Raw genomic sequence first — 15,609 nt, 5'->3', positions numbered from 1 at the left:
TAAAGCATACCTAGAGGACTAAGGTTTGAAATCAGCCATGAGCAAGAAAGCTGAGACAGTAAAATGCCCTGAGTTCAAGCCTGGTACATGATCATAAAAATTTTAAAAATCTGTGATTCCTTTCCTAAATTAAGTCCAGTTACGTTGCTTTCTGGTTTAAGTATCCTTTGAGGGGGCTGAAGATAGTAGTTTCCACCTATAGTCCTAGCACTCAGAAGGCAGAGGCAGGCAGATCAAGAGTTCAAGGCCAGGCTGGGCAACATAGCAAGATCTTATTCCAAAAGAAAACCAAAGAAGAAGTGAAAAAAGTAATAGCAAATAAATAATTATACATATAAGAAAGAAGGAGTCGGATACCATTGGCTCAAGACTGTAATCCTAGTGACTCAGGAGGCTGAGATGTGAGGACTGCAGTTAGAAGCTAGCCTGGACAAGAAAGTCCTTGAGCACCAACCTTCAAGCAAGCACCAAAAATCCAGAAGTGGAGCTTTAGTTCAAGTGATAGAGTGCTAGCTTTGAGCATTTAAGCATAGGAACAGCATCCAGACCCTGAGTTCAAGCCCCAAGACCAACACATACACACACACACACACACACACACACACACACACACACAGAGAGAGAGAGAGAGAGAGAGAGAGAGAGAGAGAGAGAGAGAAACAAAAGAACAGGGAAGCATCAGGCCATAGCCTTGTCTTCCTCCCACAATGATTAACAACAGCAAGAGCAGCAAGTAGTTGGGGAATCAGCATCGGAGCCCCTGGCTGCTAGAATGCTCATTTTCACCCTAAGCTCCAGCAAACACTGGAGAAAACACAGATGGTGAATGAAAATATAATTAGTTAGTTGGCCTGATTACAAATCAGAAGGGCCCTTTTACTCAGATGATAGGTGAAATGTCAAATCCAAATTGCTCCAACCAAAAGGCAGGGGCAAAACATCCCCCACCAAGCTTTCCCTCTCCCTTAATTTGCCACCCTGTAGAACAATGACTCTTTCAACTCCAAACTGTTCATCTTGGGAGAATATGAAAAAATCTTCCTCACTCCATTTAGCAGTGATGGACTTCTAAGACAATACAGTGTTTATAGTACGTTTTTGAGTGAACAAAAAAAAAATACTGATTTCCTACAAGAAGCCCCCCCAAGATGCCTCTAAAATAGAATTTAAAAGACTGTGGCAAAGGGGTTGGTGTTTTTATTGTGACTATGAAAGAAGTTGCAAAACAGGAAACTGCCATATTTGGGGAAGACTATAGTAAGCTGACTGTAAAGAAAAGTTAGAAAGCCAGGTGTGGTGGTACAAGTTGATAATCATAGCACTAAGCTCACGGAAGTAGGAGGATCATGAGTTCAAAGCCAGCCCAGGGTACTAGCAAATTTTTGCCACAGGGAGAGAGATCTAAATGTAGATAGTTCATGTCTGTAATCCTAGCTACTAATGAGGCCGGGATCTGAGGATCAAGGTTCAAACCCAGCCCAGGCAGACAAATCTGAGAAGCAGCAAAAAGCTGGAAGTGGAGTGTGGGTTCAAATAGTAGAGTGCCAGCTGTGATCGCAAAAACCTTTATTGCTCTAGGAGCAAAGAGGAAGGAAGGAAGGAAGGAAGGAAGGAAGGAAGGAAGGAAGAAAGGAAGGAAGGAAAAAGGAAGGAAGGAAGGAAGGAAGGAGGGAAGGAAGGAAGGAAGGAAGGAAATTAGTAGGGGAAAAAGATGAGTTTTTCTCATTCTTCCCTGGTTGGCTCTAAGTGAAAATGTTAAGGCTGTGGACAGTCTTTCCTCAATAGGGAGATACCACCTGCTCTGAGGCACTGGGTGGTAGAAAGAAATGTCCCTGACAGTGATTTGGGGAGGCTCTGTTACATGAAAAACCACAGGAGATCTGAGGATGGGGCCACAGCTCTGAATTTCTGATTCAGTAGATCTGGGGTGGAGTCTGAGCATCTGCACTGCAAGCAAGTGCCAAGTGGCCCCTAGGCTGCTTCCTGCCACACTGGGAGCCGGGCTGCATCACTTCACTTCACCAGGATCTGGATTTGTATGTGTGAGATCATTGTGGCTTGAGCTTTTCCTTAAAGACCAAAATACCTATGTGCTGTTGATAGGAATATGAGAATACCTATGTGATGTTGATAGGAATGTAAGAATATAGTGGACCAGGACAGTTCACATGTAGGCTTTAGATTCTGAGAGATCCAATTTATAAGAGCAGTTCTGGCACTTCCTAGCTGTGTAAACAGGAGAGTGAATCTCCAAACATGGCAATTGCTGGTGCATTAACGAGGAGAAACCTCAACAGTTCTGCAGGAGTGCTGGGCTGTGCAGGCAGATGGGCAGTGGGCTGTAAAAGCCCCAGTGGCAATGGTTTAGGATGATCTATCTACACTATAATTAATAGTAGAATGCCCAGTATAAAAACAATCACTCCCTGGATGTTAACCTGCCCTTTCCCTCAATTGGATTATGTTCTAATATTAATTGGGAAGTGAAACATAATATTAATTATGTTAACCTTACAATAATTAGACACAAAACACTGGAAGCACCAGGCACCAGTGGCTCATACCTGTAATCACAACTACTGAGGAGGCTGAGGTCTGAGGATCACAGTTTGAAGCCAGCTGGGACAGGAAAGTTCATGAGACTCTTATCTCCATAAAGTACTCAGAAAAAAGTGAGAAGTGGTACTCTGGCTCAAGTGGTAGAGCACTAGCCTTGGACAAAAGAAGTTCAGAGACAGCGCCCAGGCCCTGAGTTCAGGCACTAAAAATAGTTCAGCAAAAAGAAATAGTAAACATTAGAATGAATTAAAAATAAAATTCAGATACTGCTGAGAACAGTGACTTGAGTCTGCAATCCTAGCTACTTAGACATCAGAGATTGGGGAATTGTGGTTTGAGACCAGCACAAGCATAAAAAATGTCCTAAGACTTCCATCTCAATTAATGGCTGGGCATAGTGGCTTGAGCCTGTCAACCCCAGCCACATAAGAAAGTGCAAGTTGGAGGATTACAGTCCAGGCCAGTCTAGGCCAGGCGAGTGAGACCTTCCCTTCAAAATAACCAACCCAAAAAGGAGATGGAGTCATGACTTAAGTGGTAGAAGACCTGCCTAGGATGCTATAAGTTCAATTTCCACTATCTCCACAAAGTACATACATACATACATACATACATACATACATACATACATACATACATACATACATACATGCATGCATGCATGCATGCATGCATGCATATGTAGTATGGCTATTAACAAATCATCTGTAAGCATATGATTTGTGCGAAATTATTCAAAAGTATTTTCCCTTGTGACTTTCAGGGATCTGGAAGGCAATCAAATAAAATATCTTGTGAATTCCACCTTTCTGTCATGCGAGTCTCTCACAGTCCTGTAAGTACACCACAGGCTTTGGTAAATAAAGAAGAAACTCTAGAGACTGGGAAATTCTAAGGAGACATTGGCAATGAACTCTGAAGCTGTGTGTTGTTTACAGCTTTGGTGTGACAGTCCAATACTAGGTATGTGCATTGACTGATTTAGCAATGGAGGTGAGGCGTCAGTTAAGTTGCCCACACTCGGGTCTGTAGCTGGCTAGTTCCTGCTATCTGAGGGCAGTCCTCATTTCTGCTACCAGAAAGTGCTCATTTCCCATCCACTATCCACACAGTCTGTCTGGGGTACTGAGTGGCTCTTCTTGCCAATGGCTTGATCTCTCTCTCTCTGTGTCTCTGTCTCTGTCTCTGTCTCTCTCTCTGTGTCTCTCTCTCTATCTCTATCTCTCTCTCTTTCAAATAAAACATTACCATTGCATTCTAAAGGTGAACAAGAAAAGCCAAGTACTGGTGGCTCAGCCCTATAATCTCAGCTATTCAAGAGCCTGAAATCTCAAGTCTGAGGTTCAAAGCCAGCCAGGGCAGGTTTTGAACTTCAAATTAGCCATCAAAAAGCTGGAAGTGCTCAACAGGTACGGCACCAGCAAAAAAGCTAAGGGACGGCATGTCCAGTTCCTGAGTTCAAGCTCCAGGGCTGGCATAATTAAACAAAATAAAAGAGTAAAGGGGAAATACAAATGTCTCATGTCTTCTAATTGGCTAAAGATTTTGATTGATGATTCTGGTTGTTGGTTATACTGTGGTAATGGGGTTGGGCAGACAGATTGGTCAATTGGCATGTTTGGTAAAAAATTGAAAACACAAGTATCTGTGTTTGTTGTCATTGCAGTTTTCCACAGGGAATAAACACTTGGTAGTGTCTGTCGATGATTGAATGGGTGGTTGGAAAAATAAAAATAAAAACAAATGGAACAGAAAAGTGAGAGACATTTTCTAAAATAATCAGAATCAAAAACCAACTGTCTAGCCTCCAGGACCAAATTCAATGTCTCAGATTGCTTAAGCAGCACTTCATGAGAGAAACTGAGTCCCACATCAGGAAAGCCTCCCTTTGAGACTCAAAGGGGGGTTGTTAAAATCCACCCTGAGCAGAGCATCTCCCAGGGAGAATGGATTCTGCCAACAAACTCAACCACAAGGTGCTGACTCTCGCCATGTCTTACAGGTTTCTGCCTAGAAATCAAATTGATTTTGTTCCAGAGAAGACATTTGCCTCATTAAAAAATTTAGGAGAACTGTAAGTAGCATCGTCTACTAGGAAGAATATGATTGCTTCTTCCACGATTATCAATTTAAATGACGTGAGACTACTTTTCCATCAGCAGCAATCAACATTCTGTAGACTATTGAAGGTGAAAAAAATCAATTAAGAAAACCAACCTGATCCTAAAGTCAAGAGCACATGAAAAATCATATGGTCTGGCTTAATGTAGAGTTAGCCTACCCTAGTTTTCTTACCTATTTCTTTGGTTGAATATATAGATGCATGTTTGGGAATAAATGAGTGTTCTATAGCTTCTTAGATACAGAGATCATTTAACTCTAGTGGCTGGAGGATAGGTAATTCTTCATCAGTGTTTGTTGAACAAATAATGTGGACCAATTGGAATGACATTAGTAAATGGTAACTGAATCAAAGAATTAAATTTCTTATTATTGCTGCAGTAATTATGACTTTTGTCTCGGGTGAATCAAACACGTATGTCTTGAATGAAGAACTCATGTCATGTTTTTCTGTTCAAATATGTTTTCTAGATTTAAACCTCTAAACCAGAAGCATCCTTACATAACTATGTATCATTGGAAGTTGAAATTAAATCTATTGCATGACAAATAATGGCAAGTAGGGTTAAAAAAGTACTCTCCAGATTTAGGTCTTAAAATGGATATTCATGTTTTTCAATGATCCATCTACATTCTTTATACTTTGTTCTGTAACCCAGGAAGTATTGGGGGAAAGAAGTCAGAGTAATTTTTAAAAGTAATTCAGTAGTAATTACAATCATTTAATCTAGTTAGGGAACATCAGAAATCACGTCCATAATTTTTATAAAGTACCTGCTACATGCAAGGAACTGCATTTGAACTAAAAGAGATTATCTTTTTGAGGAAAAAAATTAAAGACTCATTATTCCAAAGCAAGCTCCTGGAAATCCCATTGCTGGTCAGGCTCAGGAGAAGGAATATGGACTTGAGTTATGGGGTGAGGAGGGACAGCAACCTGGAACAAACAGAGGCATGATTTATAAATAAACTTAAGGGACTATGTTTTGAAAATTTTCCTAATCCTCTTCAAATCATACATCACTCTCCCTCATAAAGAAGGGCAAGGAGGTGAACCCAAGATACAATCAGCTAGCTTACTGGTCTTTTAAATATGCATTTATTTATTATTAAGTGGTTTCAATGCCAGAAGTCAAATTATGAATACAGCACATCTTAATCAGTGCCACTCCTTTCATCATTCTCCTCCATCTTTCCCCCTCTCATCCCTGCCTTGAAGTTATGTGGTTCAATTCTTACATAATGTATATTGAATAGAATGACTGTAATTACTCACTTTCCCTTCATTCATGTGTCCCCCCCCCACTCCCCTCACCAATATGGTTCAGCTTCCTAGTGTTCATTTTGCTAAATGGGGTATTAATTGTTCAGAAGAGCTATACCACTGTAGTCTGCCCTTTTTCAGACCACCAGCAATTCATTTCAACATACTTAACCTTGGAGAGCTGTAGGAAAATGTGTAAGCTGACAGATACTTGAGCAACACAGCTTGAGTTTTTAAAGCCCTGGATAATTTTACTATGCCACTAGGACATCAAATCAACTTAGGGAGAAATAAATCAAGTACGTGACTTTCCTGATGCCCTTCCCTGCAATAGAGAGTATATTCTCCCTTTACCTTTCTCTGTCACACCTTAAAGGACCATCTCTGGCTATGCCAAGGCATCAGCATCTGGCTCCATGGTCATGCCCTCTCTATCCTATGCACATTTGTGTCTTTCTTTCTGGGCCATCATCCAGGTGTGATCCTCTCACCTGGCCCATCAGATGAAAAAAATCACAGCTGGCAAAACCTGGCACTTGGCTATCATAACAGTACCATGCACCTTACTCCATTTCCTGCCTCTTTGTGGGAATCATATCAGCTTCCATCTTGATACCCAGGCCTGAAAGATGGCTCCTTGCTGCTCTGTCTCTTTCCTGATGCTCTAAGTTCTCTCTAAACCCAAGCCTTGCGGGTGACCCTGTGAAGCCTTCATTGGCTCTCCTGCTCCACATCGAGGCCCCATCCTGCCTGATGTCCCTCCCTAACTCCAGCTTTCCAGCCTTTCTTTCATGTTTCTCATTATAGTCATCCCATAACCCACAACCTAATAATCCATCTGCCTGCTTGAATTCTCACTCTCTGTTGCTTGCTACTTAGTGATGTCTTCCACATGGCTTCCAAATGGAAGTGTGCACAACAGTCACAGAGATAGCAGGCCAAATGTGTGGAATGGGAGCCTGAAATGTGGTCTAGAATTCCATAAGTATTCTCAGTGATTCCAATGCCACTGGAAAATACTGCCTTGGAGTGTGTCACGCCCTTCCACCTAGCCTCCATGAACTTTCCCAGGCTTACTTCCTCTAAATCCTCCCCTTCCCCTCCCCCATGCAAATATTTTCTCCTCTATTCCTATTGGACCACTTCTTGGCTCCTGAAGATGGCATTCAATTCCAAGCGTTTCTTTGATTATGTTTACTCTCACCTGAAAAGCTGCTCTTCTTTTACCCTGAACTCATCTGAACTCATTTACCACCTGAATTCATCAAGCTGCGCTCACATAACTCCTTAACTTCTCAGGCCATTATTGGTGACTCCTTCCTCTGTGTGTATCTATTCTTCTTTGATTACACTTGTTTCATTCTCTCCTTCTTTTGTAATCTGGCTCTACAAGTACAATTTCCGTTGCTATAAAAAAAAAAAAAAAAAAAAGAACAGCTGTGTGCTGTATTTTATGAAGAAAAGGAAACTTGTTTCACTCTTAGAAGGTGGAATGTCCAAGATCAGACAACCCCGTCAAGTTTGTCTGTGTCAGATGGGTGACATTACAGCACAAGCATGTGCAAAAGGCATTACATGGAAAGACAGGAAGCCAAAGAAGCATTTAGGGTCAAGTTTGCTTTTCATTGGAAAAATTTACTTTTGTAGGAACTATGAGAACTACCTTAATCCCTTCCAAGAGTAACATGCCAATGACCTACCACCTCTCACTAGGCCTCCTCTCTTAGTCTATGACCACAACACTAAAGACCATCCTACCAACACATGAACAACATCCAAATCATAGCACTCTGTGAAGGCTCCTTTAGGGAAAGAGCTAAATCTTAGTGAAGGCTCCTTTAGGGAAAGAGCTAAATCTTAGCTATTTGTAACTGCCCCATATCCATCATTAGCTCTAAAATATCAAGAAAAAGATAGCTGGACTTGGTACAGCATACCTATAATCCTAGCTATCCAGGAGCTGGAGATAGAAGGATAGTGGTCTAGGACCAGTCTAAGCAAAAAGCAATAGATTCTATCTGAAAAGCAAACTAAGAGTAAGCATGACAGCTTGAGTTCAAACAGTTCTACCAAATAAAGGCTATGTTTAAGTTTTCAATTCATTTATGTTTAGGAAATTGTATATTGGGTTTTTGTGGTGGTGGTGGTTACTCCCTTATGTTTCTTTCTTGATTCTACCATACTATCACATTTAATCATAAGCACTCACATTCTTTAAGCAAAAATAGTCCTGTATGAGAATGTATTCAAAACATGGAAAGTTCTATTCAAGATTGTCAAGGCAGATACTGAGTGGCCAACATTATCTTAGTTGGAATTTGAAACAAGTAAAAGACGCAAGAATTGACCTCACAAAATTTAATAAACAAGAGATCACCTACGTGGAACAAGTAGGACTCACAGGAGTGTGAATGACTCAAGTGTACAAAGAGTACCTCCAACAGAGGAAATTAATCAAAGATCGTAAAGCCAGCATGTGGTGGACAGGGGGTGAGAGGAAATTCCAGGCAGGAACTAGATGAACATAATATCAGGTGCCCATAAAGCAATGGAAAACATATCCATTTGGCTGTCTTGTTGCGTAACATGTTATCAGGTTGGTTAATTGGGTCCCTATCTTCTGTTACATCAACTGGGATGACACTAATTGTGAGTAGTATCAATGCCTAGGTCACAAAATTCCAAAGTAATTGTTTGGGGTTTCACTCTTTCTCACAGGGATCTATCCAGCAATCTGATAACAGAGCTACCAGTCCATCTTTTTAAAGACCAAAAGCTTCTACAAAAGCTGTAAGTTCTCATCATCATCAGATTTAAACAACATCTTAGGCTTCCAAAATAAGAACATTAGTATTTCTTTTTTCTTTCTCTAATGGCAAAAAAAGAAACCTATCGTCCAATCCTCTTTTGTACCTCCACAAGAACCAGTTTGGAAGTCTCAAACAACTTCAGTCTCTGTAAGTAAAATATTACACTTGTATGTTGACTGTCATTTTAGCGGATGCAGATGCCACTTAGAGACAATTCCTTCTAAATGAGTAGTTCACACGTAGGAGCATGCATCCTCCCATGATTGTACATATCACTGTTAGTTTTAATGACATTCTGATTAACCACAAAATTTCCTTTCCTAACATTGATTGTGTGAAAGACAGTTCTGTATTTGAAATCAGATTTATTTTCTTTCTGAAAACTGTATTCATATGGAAAAATATTTCATCCTATAACATTCACAAAACTAAATCTGCAATAATTTTTCTTTTAACAATTTGGCAATAACACATTTTTGTAAGGCTTGTCTTCTTTATTTCCTTTTCCCCTGTCGTATAAGAAGCTACTTAATACCAGTTGGTTCTTTTAGTAAAATTAAAAAATAAACTTGCAGATGTGAGTATTCAAACAGCTAATGATGTTTAGTGTCTCAAATTGTCAGCCATCTTGAGTTTCAACAGTGTCAAGAACTCTGCCAATTCATGTCTGAGCGTTATGATCCTCTTCTCTCTGTGATCATTTGTTGGCCAAAAATCATTAGTGTATTTGTTTGCTTTAACTAAATAACACACTATCTCATTTGATCTCAAAGCATTTCTTCATTTAATTTTTCCACATTAGCATCAATTAGTTTTTTCGGGGAGTTTCATATTTAACATATCGATATATACGTACATGATCAGATTTGCCAAGTCACTCTCCCTCATTCTTCATTTAATTTCAAAGACTAATAGTTAATATCACTTTTTGTTCTTGTCAACTAGGTTTCTGTTGGTAATTAATACAAGATTAAGTTTTCATTCCAAATTAGTGAGCATCTGCTGATTAAAAACTAACCAGCAATAACAAGAACAACAACAAAAAGTGAGCTACACCCTCCCCACCCCCTTGCCATTTCTAAACCAAAGAAATGAATGAAATTGTGGTATTAAAATGTAATTCTGCATGTAAAGTAACGTATTTTTTAAAAATTGACTCAGAGGGGAGTTAAATAGAAGTAAGAGCAGATATTAGAAAATTTTCATTCATTGGTAACATGAAATTTTGAAGTATCTCATTTAGGACCAGACAATGTGATTACAAAAAATAAAGCTTAATCCTTATGGTGTTAAAGCTATTGTGCATATTTTTCAGAGACCTGGAAAGGATAGAGATTCCAAATATAAACACAGGAATGTTTCAACCCATGAAGAATCTTTCTCACATGTATGTATTATAAAAGAATGAAGACAAAAGCATAGTGAAATATTTTCACATGTGCTCATGTCAATTGTTTAAATGTATCACTGCTCTAAATGTGTTTGTATGCAACAAAAGTCTTCTTTTATTGAGAACTTTTTAATTTTGTCACCTTTGGTCCCTGTTCAAATAGAGTTCAATATTATGATGTGCCGACATGAATGACCCTTCTCTCTGGAAACACGCTGTTAATCCAATTGAGGCCCAATAAGAGATCAGGGTACCAGAATGCCACATTATACACAAGATGAAGTCTGGCTAAATGGTACTCAGGAGACCTGGAAACATTAATTCACTTCACATGAGTGAGCAGTCGGCTGCTCTAAGATTTGAGCCCTTAGGAAGAAAGGTGCTATATAGAGTCCAGGTGTTGTTACTGTTACTAAGTACACTACAAAATGGAGGTAATGAATCTTTATAGTAGTTTCTGTTAAGTCACTTTAGTATATTTGGCTAAAGTGCACTGTGTAAGTTGTGTTAATAATATGTGTTTATAACCTTAATCCTTTCTTTATCAACTGTATAATCAATATGTTCATGATTTAAAAAAAAAATTAACCCTTGTCATCCACAAAAGTAGGGAGGACTCGATGTAAGATCCCAAGTTGGGCGCAGCCAGTGGACGAAAGTGTTCATGTGAAGGTGCTTTTTTGGGGGGAGATCATTTTGTTTATCTATGTACAATAGGCATGATGGCTGGAAGGCAGGTGTTTGATACCTGTCCTTGTGGTTTTTGTTCATTTCTCTTTCTGTGGCACCATTAGATAAATATTTAATGAGGCTATCATTTTCTTGATGCAGGCAGAAGGTGAGTACCAGACAAGTTCAACCTTATTAGAACTTGGTGGAAAAGCTGCTGTGTTTTCTTTTTTAAATAGGGACCTAAATTCAAAGGTCAGGAAGGAACCAAGTAACATATGGCTACCTATGAGGCAGCAACTTCTTTCCCCTTCCTTGTCCTTTATTTATTTATTGAAATAACCTCCCCATCACCATCCCATCCTTCCACCTGGTCCATAGTGGGAGAATGGAAGTATCTTTTTCTGGAGACAATGGATTTAATGGAATCCTAATAGAACCCAAGTGTGTGCTAGGAAACTCCAGAAAAGGACAAGACACAATAGAGTTACATATCAAGTTCCTTTTATCAGACACTCAATGGTAGGAAGCTGTATTATAAGCCATTCAAAGGCAGAGATTGCCTCCTGGGTCTCTCCTTGACACACCTAGCACACAGTTTCCCATCATACATGTGCTGATCTTATAAATGTTTGTTGAGTCCCTCACATATCCAACGTATGTTCCAGATACTCAGAATACAGTAACAAATAAGAGAAGTAGGGGGCTGGGAAGATGGCTCAGTGGTAGAGCGCTTGCCTTGCATGCATGAGGCCCTGGGTTCGATTCCTCAGCACCATCTAAGCAAAAAGAAAAAAAAGCCGGAAGTGGCGCTGTGGCTCAAGTGGTAGGAGTGCTAGCCTTGAGCTAAAGAGCTGAGGGATAGCACCCAGGCCCAGAGTTCAGGCCCCACGACCGGACCCTCCCCACCCAAAAAAAGAATTGTACTTATAACCTGATTCAAGTAACTGTAACCCCTCTGTATACCAACTTTACAATAATAACAAATAAATAAAAATAAAATAGGATCATAGGTTGATGTTTAAAAAAAAAAAAGAGAGAAGTAGGCCATCCCATGGAGTTTCCACATAGCTTTGGAACCAGAGTCAATGAGCCAACAATAAATAGCTTATTCAATATTACGATGGGCCAAAACAGAAGCAAAGGCTAGCAGAATGATCTGGAAAGCTTAAGAGAAGTCAGGGTGATATGACATTTTGGCAGACCTGAACAGAAGCAGGGAACGGCCTGACAGTATACAAGAGAAGATTCTTCCAGATGGAGGGCAAAAACAAAGCAAGATTCAAAGGGATGGGCCTGACTTGTTTGGGAATTAAAAGGCTTTTGCGTTTGGATTAGGAGGCCAGAGGTCCAGTCACCGGAGACACGAATGGCAAAGTAAATGGGCACAATGGCAAAGTAAAATAACTGAGACACGAAATTGAGAAATACCAAAAAAAAAAAAAGAAAGAAAGAAAGAAAGAAAGAAAGAAAGAAAGAAAGAAAAAGAAGAAGCAGAATAGACTTGAGAAAAAAAGTTATCTGAGAAATAAATGATGAATTAGTAAAAAGGACAGAGAATGTATTTTATGGAGGAAATCCCTGTGTATGGAGGTGCAGGGGCTATCCTCTTCATAAATCACGTAACTTCACCAGTTCCAACACACAAACCTTCTCCATGTTCTCTTTTCTTCTAGAAGTTGAGTAAGTCCTTTCAGGCTCTAAAATCTGTGATTAAGGCAGCTCCATTGCAATTAAATTTTCCAAGTCTCAGACTCTCCATCTAGGCAGTGTCAGGGGAAAAGGGGCAACTTCAAGTAGATCTAAAGGTTAAAAACTAAAGACAAGTCAGAAATGCTTTTAGTGAGCTGTAGTAAATTCCTTCGATTCTTCCACACACAAGCCCCTAGATAGAAGCTAGATATCCATTTAGTGACTCTAATCCACTTTTTATACCACTCAATAAGAATATCCCAATGTCAGGTAGTATCCTGAGATTTCAAGTCTCCCACATCATGACCTGACCATCCACAACCAAATAACTTCTGACTTTCTGTGTCCCATTACGTGGATCATCTATCAAAGAACACTGCCAAAAATACCACATCACTTAATGAGGAACTCCTCAGTTAACACAGTCACTACTAAATAAAAATAAACAAGCCTAGGGAAATTGCATACCTAACCGAGTTGCAGCCCTCCTGGTAGAACTGCAGCTGTCATTTCTGTATCATTGCTGTCAAGTGACTCTTCTTTTCCCTTTGACTTTAGTTATTTCAAAAACTTTCGCTACTGCTCCTATGCTCCCCATGTCCGAATATGTATGCCCTTGACTGACGGCATTTCTTCATTTGAGGACCTCTTGGCTAACAATATCCTCAGAATATTTGTCTGGGTTATAGCTTTCATTACCTGCTTTGGAAATCTGTTTGTCATTGCCATGAGATCTTTCATTAAAGCTGAAAATACAACTCACGCTCTGTCCATCAAAATCCTTTGTTGTAAGTATATTTCCTATATAAGTAGACAGGCTAGCTTCTGGGAGCTGTGAGATATAAACATATATATATATATATATATATATGTATATATATATACACATGTAGTTATATATACAGTGTGTGTATATATTATGTAGAGACCTTCAAAAGGGAATTTAATAGTAATTTAATATAACATAAATTTAACAGAAATTATATAAGTACGTTGAGCAAGTTTATTTTCTAAATATCAAAGTGCTACCATATTTCAGAATGTATGCTCTCATAGTGACTTATGCTTGTATATTAACTCTCAAATGTGGGATAAAAGAAAATTGGATAAGGATTGATGATGGAGAAAGTCTTGAGGGTTATAAGCCAAACCTGATTAACTTAAAATAACATTCATGTTTCTCAAGAAGACAATCTCCTCCGTTAACTATGCAAGTGATATATATTTGCTGTCTAAATACTAGCCTTATCCCCTCTCCCCCATTCATTTTAGACTTTCTCTTATCCATTTAAAACTAAGACGTAGTGTGGTGCTGTAGAAATTGCACATATTTGAGAGCCCCGGGCTCCTAGAGGAGGTAGGATGTTAGTTCATTGAATGTAGGAAGAAGGCTAAACCAAGAGATGTTTAGAATTACCAACGTGCACTGCATCGATTTGTCCCCAGGTGCTGACTGTCTGATGGGGGTATACTTGTTCTCCATCGGATTTTTCGATCTAAAATACCGAGGGCAATATCAGAAGTATGCGCTGCTGTGGATGGAGAGCTCGCCATGCCACTTCATGGGTTTCCTGGCCATGCTGTCCACTGAAGTCTCCGTCTTGCTCCTCACCTTCCTGACTCTGGAGAAGTTCTTGGTCATCGTGTTCCCCTTCAGTAACATTCGTCTGGGAAAGAGGCAGACCGCCATCATCCTCAGCTCCATCTGGATGGCTGGATTTCTCATTGCTGTCATTCCCTTTTGGAATGAGGATTCTTTTGGAAACTTTTATGGGAAAAATGGAGTATGCTTTCCACTTCATTATGACCACACAGACCATACTGGAAACAAGGCATATTCTCTTGCAATTTTTCTAGGTAAAAAAAAAGTACTTCTTTTCATTTCTTAGGTAAATATCATTTTCATAAAGATACCATGTACTTCAGCAAAGATGGATGTACTCACTTGGAGAAGTAAAGGAATATAGTTAAGTAAAGGAATATAGTTATAGTTATGTCCTTTCCAAAGAAAATATTTGCTATGCATTTCTAGAAGTTGTTTATTATTATTATTATTATTATTATTATTATTATTATTATTATTATTATTATTATTATTATCTCCTCTCTATTCCTTGATTTCAACTCATATATTGTGTAGAGGAGCTGGGAAAATTCTAGTTTATATTTAGTCCTGAAACCCTACTGACTTACTTGAACTCCCTTATTTCGTATGTAGTTTTGGAGATAATTGAGAAATAATAAATTCCTGGAAACTCACTAGCAAGAGATTATTTAAGAAGAAGGCAATAGCAAGAAGATACATTGCTTCTGGCAAATGTAGCTTATAGGTCAGCAATATAAGGATTATAGAATGGCTTTCTTGTTTAGTTTTCTGAATTCCTCTTGCTTTTTTTGTGGTGGTGGTAGGATTTTGTTGTTGTTGTTGTTATGAAAAAACCCAAATTCACTGTAACAAATCAATGACAAGTTTAGCACTTGTAAATTCTTTTTTCTACGGTGCAATATGTATTTCTGCTGCTTAAAGTCAAGGGTATTCCCTTTCTGTTCTTTTTCCTTTAGTCAACCACTCTGATCCTTTCTTTTGGTGTGTTGGGGCAAGGAGAATACTGGGGCTTGAACTCAGCACCTGAGCACTGTTCTTTAGCTTTTTGTCTCAAAGCTGGTTCCATATCACTTGAGTCACAGCACTACTTCTGGCTTTTTGGTGGTTAGTTGAAGATAAGTCTTACAGATGTTCCTTCCTAAGCTGGCTTTAACTGCTATCCTCAGATTTTAGCCTCCTGAAGAGCTATAATTACAGAGGTGAGCCACCAGAACCAGCTGACACTTCCTTTTTCATCAAAACATTCCTCTGCCTTATCTTCCTTCTAGGCTCTACCCACTGTTATGACCTTATTTTGAAACCTTAATGTTTTCTCCAACTTGGAATATTATCTGTGCCTGAAGTGGTATTTGACCTTATAACCTTCCCCTCTTCCCATTTATGTGTTTATCATCCTTGTTACAATGTCCCTGGGTATCAAAAAGACTATACACTATGTATCTGTTCTGCACAGAGATCTTCAATGTTTTTTTTTGACTCTTTTCAAGGTCAAGTTTAA

At 39.2% G+C, this 15,609-nt stretch overlaps 1 protein-coding gene across 1 annotated transcript in view; it reads left to right on the top strand.

The window, feature by feature from the left end:
• Positions 1 to 15,609, top strand: part of Rxfp2 (relaxin family peptide receptor 2) — a 47,719-nt gene that overhangs the window by 23,853 nt on the left and 8,257 nt on the right. The window contains exons 11-16 of the mRNA XM_070001969.1: positions 3,323 to 3,394; positions 8,663 to 8,734; positions 8,830 to 8,901; positions 10,070 to 10,141; positions 13,064 to 13,293; positions 13,952 to 14,362. Of these exons, the coding sequence (XP_069858070.1) occupies positions 3,323 to 3,394; positions 8,663 to 8,734; positions 8,830 to 8,901; positions 10,070 to 10,141; positions 13,064 to 13,293; positions 13,952 to 14,362 (929 nt within the window). The remainder of the gene's footprint in view (positions 1 to 3,322; positions 3,395 to 8,662; positions 8,735 to 8,829; positions 8,902 to 10,069; positions 10,142 to 13,063; positions 13,294 to 13,951; positions 14,363 to 15,609) is intronic.

Source organism: Dipodomys merriami, unplaced genomic scaffold (assembly GCF_024711535.1).
Source record: "Dipodomys merriami isolate MVZ:Mamm:240054 unplaced genomic scaffold, mDipMer1.0.p SCAF_6, whole genome shotgun sequence".
Classification (NCBI taxonomy): Eukaryota; Metazoa; Chordata; class Mammalia; order Rodentia; family Heteromyidae; genus Dipodomys; species Dipodomys merriami.
Note: the sequence above shows the minus strand (reverse complement) of the source record. Positions and strands in the feature narration are given on the sequence as shown.